This window comes from Cricetulus griseus, chromosome 6 (genome assembly GCF_003668045.3).
Source record: "Cricetulus griseus strain 17A/GY chromosome 6, alternate assembly CriGri-PICRH-1.0, whole genome shotgun sequence".
NCBI lineage: Eukaryota > Metazoa > Chordata > Mammalia > Rodentia > Cricetidae > Cricetulus > Cricetulus griseus.
Window position 1 is genome coordinate 108,407,020 of NC_048599.1, and position 6,000 is coordinate 108,413,019.

Here is a 6,000-nt window from a genome sequence, read left to right on the forward strand (position 1 = left end):
TTGTACTTTTCTTCACCTACAGAACAAGTTCCAAGGCTTCACTTTTGACCTAGTAACACATCGTGTCTTTAATATTATCATCATAGTTCTTATCTGTTTCCAAGCAACAACCATTATGATACGAAATGATGAGCAGAGTCCACAAATGGAAACGGCTCTCTACTGGATGGACTCCCTTTTTGTCACACTGTACACTCTAGAATGCATACTGAAGCTCACTGCCTTCCACTGCCACTATTTCACCAGTGTGTGGAATGTTCATGATTTTATGGTGGTCATTTTCTCCATTACAGGTAAGGTTTGTTCTTGTTAGATTTCCCTTTATAGTATTTATTCTGTCTATCACAATATCTACCAAGATAGTAACCCTTGAGAAGCAAAATGATGAGACCATTTTTCTTACCCAAAAGAATGAATTACTATTTGCAATATATATGTACAATAATTGTTTTCTTGATGAGACAATTTATTTCATGTGTTAAAAATCTTAAAGTTTCTGTCACAAATGCGTGATACCTGCTTTTAATCTGTAAATTGTGACATTCTAGGCTGCCAGGGAAGGGAGCTCTGTGTATTAAAATGGCATGATATCTAAACTTGCTTTTAAGTTTTAAAAACTTTCCCCAATCTTTACAGCATTAGAATTTTAGGATTTAAAGGATTTTGCCACTAGTCTCAAAGTTTTAAGTTTAATGAATTTGTTTCCAGTTTTCTCTTATGTGGGTAATCTTTCTCTTTGTTGATAAATACATTTCATTAATCCTCTTGCTAAACAGACAGGCCTCTGAAGAGGTAGGAATAATTTATATATATATATATATATATATATATATATATATATATAATTTACAGACTCTCAGAGAATACAGGTGCAGTACATTCTTCTCACATTGTGCTGTTATGTAAGAAGCAGAGAGTAGTAAAGCATACAAGAGAGTGAGTGGAGGGTACATTGTCAGTAACTGGTGGTCAGAGAAACGTTATGTAAGAATCAAATTTAAACAAAGACATAGTGAGTAAGGGCATAGAGAGGCACTGAGTTTAAGAAAACGTTATTTCAGGAATAGATATTTACTGTTTGCTTCTGCATAACCAGAATGTGATCTCCATGATAGCAGGTAGTGTTTAAGAGTTAATGACCTGAATTCTTTTTTTTTTACATTTTTTAATTTGAATTAGAAACAAGATTGTTTTACATGATGATCCCTGTTCCCTTGTCCCTCCCGTCCTTCCCTACCACCACCACCCCCAACTAAAACTCTACCTATCACATATCCTTTCTGCTCCACCTGGATGGTGAAGCCTTCCATAGGGTGTCATCAGAGTCTATCGTATCTTTTGGGATAGGGCCTAGGCCCACCCCTGTGTGTCTTGGCTCAGGGAGTATTCCTCCATGTGGGATGGGTTCCCAAAGTCCATTCCTATGCTAGGAATAAGTACTGATCCACTACAAGGGCCCCATAGATTTCCAAGGTCTCCTCACTGACACCCACACTCAGGGGTTCTGGATCAGTCCCATGCTGGTTTCCCAGCAATCAGTCTGTGAACCAAGAGTTCTCCTTGTTTAGGTCACCTATTTCTGTGGGTTTCACCAGCCTGGTATGGACCCCTTTGCTCTTCACTCATCCTTCTCTGCATCTGGATTCCAGTTCAGTTCAGTGATTAGTTGTGGGTGTCTGCTGCTACTTCCACCAGATGCTGGATGAGGGATATCAGGTAGCATATAAGTCAGTCATCAATCTCATTATCAGGGGAGGGCATTTAAGGTAACCTCTACTCTGTTGCTTAGATTGAATGACATGAATTCTTATACCTAAGGCTCAGGGATCATTGCACAAGAAGAGCAGGAAGGTTCTAAGAGCCAGAGAATCAAGGAGTTTGCTGTGAGACTGTGTATCCAAGGATTGTCAGAATCTACGCACATAAAGTCTTACCACTGTGACTGCCTAAGCATGAGCTGAACAAGGATGATAGACACACTATGTGAAAAAGGCAGGAAGATCTTTATCCTACAATAAAAAAAACTACAGAAAACAAATGACTGCTGAGAGTAGGAAAAATAGTTTTCCCCAGGGAAGAGCACACCAAAGGTTACCCAATACCAAATAGTCAGCCCCATAAATGTATATAAGGTAACATTAAACAGACTGAGAATGTTATATTTATGTATTATTCAGAAGCATGTGGGGTGGGTGTGTGTTTTTAGCAACAATTAGTGTAAAAAGAGGCCATGGATTTGAAAGAGAGGGTTGAAAGCTATATGGGAGGGTTTAGATGAAGGGATGGGAACAGAATGGAAACTGGTGTAATTCTCTTATAATCTCAAAAAGTAAAAACAAAAAATTAAAGGAATAATTATACTAACCAAGACATCCATAAAGAAAATATAAATAAACTACTAGCCTGAAAGCAAAATAGTGCTTCCAGAATTTTCAGTTCTTTCAGTAGAATACTGAATCCATGCCACTAACTACTGAGAGAAAAATATAAGAAGAATGATAGAAAAATACATAAAGTTGGGGAGGCAACAGGAAGAAAACAAATGAATTACAGAATGACAGTGACTGAGGTAGGAGTTAAAGAATGAGCAGGAAGGGGAAATCAGCAATAGAGAAAGTATCTAACCTTGAAGCTGCACTCTTCTGGATCAGTCTTCTGACCCAAGCGCTGATGTTGGTAACCGAAGTCAAATAATGAATATTATTGAGTTGAGATGGTGGAAGACTGAAGAGAATCCTTATTGAGCAAGAGGCTGAGGTAAACAGGGAGGCCATGAATCATTTAATAAAACCTTCAGCTGAGTGTAAGTGGTGAGGTCTACATGGTTCACACAGCCAGGGTATGATAAGAAAGGACTGAGTGGAACAGCATTATCCACAGAGAGTCAGAAATCTATCTTGCCTCTTAATAAAAATGATTGGACAAAATATGCTCAGAAGTAACACTGGGAAAGTATAAAGATTCTTATTTCTCTCTCTTTGCATGGGAAATATAGAGTGGAGGAGAATATGCTTTCTACACTTGACAGTGTTTTGTGGAACATAATGTCATCAGGAGAACAGATTTTAGATATGGGTTTTCATTTCCTGGTAGTGAGCATGTTGATAAACTTATGCACTGAAAATGAGGATGCCTCCTGAATAATGGAAGAGCCCAGGAGACTGGGGAGAGATGGGACATTGGCTAGAGTGAAAGACTCATTAACATACTTCAGAGGGAATATAGACATAGCAGAATCCCACCAAAAATGTCATGCTATGTATGGAGTGGGTATGTTAACAAAAGTGTGAGCAAATCCTCATGACACTTCTCAATCAAAATCTAACAGGAAGTTATAAGGAAATACGTACAGCTTCTATTCACATTTAAAGTTCTTTGTCTTGAAATACTACTTACAAAAGAAACAAATTAGATTGCAATCTATGATTCACTGAATGTTATACAATTTTATACCTGTAATTATCAATAATGTCTTCCTAACTTGCATTCTACATAACTTCAGTAACTATCATAAATTAATGGATTAGAAAATCTTTCAGAGAAATTATATTATACATATCCCCATATTTACATGCTATATTTTAAGGACTTTGATATGAGACTGAGGAAAATTCTTTAATCCAACAATGTTGAGAAAATTTTTGACTACTGACATCTGGCCATCTGTTATTTCAGAAGTATCTTATGATGGCAGTCTAAAGAAATGTCTTCTGGCCGGGCGTTGGTGGTGCACGCCTTTAATCCCAGCACTTGGGAGGCAGAGGCAGAGGCAGGCGGATCTCTGTGAGTTCGAGACCAGCCTGATCTACAAGAGCGAGTTCCAGGATAGCTCCAAAGCTACACAGAGAAACCCTGTCTCGAAAAACCAAAAAAAAAAAAAAAAAAAGTCTTCTGAATTTGCTACGTAGACTAGTCATTGTCACAGTTAATATTCAGCTAACCCAGTGTTAAATATGATGTTATATGATGTAGCTTAAATGATGGACTGACAGCAGATTCATGAGCCATAGAAAACTAGATTACTTGCAAAATAAATTAGGTTTTCTCTATATGGTTGCATTTGGGTAAATTTGTTGCATACTTTTATCTCTTTTTACACTAAGGATTGTTGCTGCCTATGACAATAGGACAATACTTTGTGCCTACTTCACTTGTGCAACTGATACTTCTGTCTCGGGTCATCCACATTCTGCGTCCTGGGAAAGGACCGAAAGTGTTCCATGATCTGATGCTTCCTTTGATGTTGTCCCTTCCTGCATTGCTGAACATTGGTCTTCTCATCTTCCTGGTCATGTTCATCTACGCCATCTTTGGAATGTACAACTTTGCCTACGTTAAGAAAGAAGCTGGAATTAATGATGTATCCAACTTTGAGACCTTTGGAAGCAGTATGCTCTGTCTCTTTCAAGTTACAATATTTTCTGGTTGGGATGGCATGCTAAATGCAATTTTCATCAGTCAATGGTCTGACTGTGATCCTGATAAAATTAATCCTGGCACTCAGGTCAGGGGAGATTGTGGGAGCCCTTCTGTTGGGATTTTTTATTTTGTCAGTTATATCCTCATAACATGGCTGATCATTGTTAACATGTACATTGTGTTGATCACGGAGTTTCTTAGCATCCCTTTTAAGAAAAAAAACAGGTCCTTGAGTGAAGATGACTTTAAGAAATTCTTCCAGGTATGGAACAGGTTTGACCCTGATAGGACCCAGTACATAGACTCTAGCAAGCTTTCAGATTTTGCAGCTGCTCTTGATCCTCCTCTTTTCATGGCAAAACCGAACAAGGGCCAGCTTGTGGCCATGGATCTCCCCATGGCTGCGGGAGACAGGATTCATTGCCTTGACATCTTACTTGCCTTTACTAAAAGAGTGATGGGAAAAGATGAGAGAGTGGAGAAAATCCTTTCAGAGATAGAATCTGGGTTTATTTTGGCAAACCCTTTCAAAATCACGTATGAACCAATTACAACCACTTTGAAACGCAAACAAGAGGCAGTTTCAGCAACCATCATCCAGCGGGCTTACAAGAGTTACCGCTTAAGGCAGAGTGACAAAAACACGTCAGATATCCCTATAATAGATGATGACAGAGATGATCCCACTTTGTCCTCTCTGACAAAATAGAGCAAAAGACATCTGTTCAAACCCAGATCTAATTTCACTTCACACTTCTTCTTTCTTCACCTATCACCCAAACACAAAATTTAACTAGGTTTGAGCACTGATCAGAGAGTGGAGAAAATGGTTACATGTTTGTATGTTTGTCCACACATCTCCATGCCAAACTCATGTTCATGTTCAGTCTGCCCAATGCATCTAAAGTAGGTTACTATTGTCACTTGGCTATTTAGTTTTTCCTACATGGCTTGTCTAGTGTTGCCTCTAGTGAAAGATGAGTGGGAGGAGATGGGAAGAGACGGCAGTAAAATTTCAGCAGCTAAAATGCTTTTCCTTTTGTAGTTTATATGTAATATTACAGACTAGGTCACCATTCCTGGGGCTTAGTTGTAAATGTGATATTTCCTTAACGTGAGACTGTCTTCAGAAGGAGGGAAGCACTGGATTAAATCACAAATATGCATAAATAAATGCTGCTGCCAGTTAGGGGAAAATACAGTTCTTCGGAAAGTGCCTTTGAGATCAGTCATAGAGACTTTAGGGCTAATTTATGACATATATTTCTTAAATGGTTTGGCTGAACACTTTTTTTGTTTTTTTTTCTTCTTGACTTTTATATGCTTGTTTGTTTGGTGGTGGTGGTGGTGGTGGTGGTGGTGGTGGTGGTGGTGGTGGTGGTGGTTTTCACAGCCATTGCTTAATTTAGGATAATGGATGTTGACATTATTTAGTTTTGGATAGTGGATGTCGACTTTGCTTCCTTGCTCCTAGGTTCCTGGCTTCTCATCACTCTAGCAAGCTCTGCATGAGGTCCAGCTCAGCAGCAGATTAGAACCAGAGAGCAAGAAAGCATAGAAAAACCACACTTTGAGCCTACA

The 6,000-nt window shown here is 38.7% G+C and overlaps 1 protein-coding gene across 1 annotated transcript in view; it reads left to right on the forward strand.

Annotated features, from left to right (window-relative positions):
* The window catches only part of Scn7a (sodium voltage-gated channel alpha subunit 7), a 77,734-nt gene extending 71,983 nt beyond the window's left edge, over nucleotides 1-5,751 (forward strand). Inside the window, exons 24-25 of the mRNA XM_027420261.2 lie at nucleotides 23-293; nucleotides 4,104-5,751. Of these exons, the coding sequence (XP_027276062.1) occupies nucleotides 23-293; nucleotides 4,104-5,128 (1,296 nt within the window). The 3' untranslated portion in view covers nucleotides 5,129-5,751. The remainder of the gene's footprint in view (nucleotides 1-22; nucleotides 294-4,103) is intronic.
* Nucleotides 5,752-6,000: the final 249 nt, after the last annotated feature.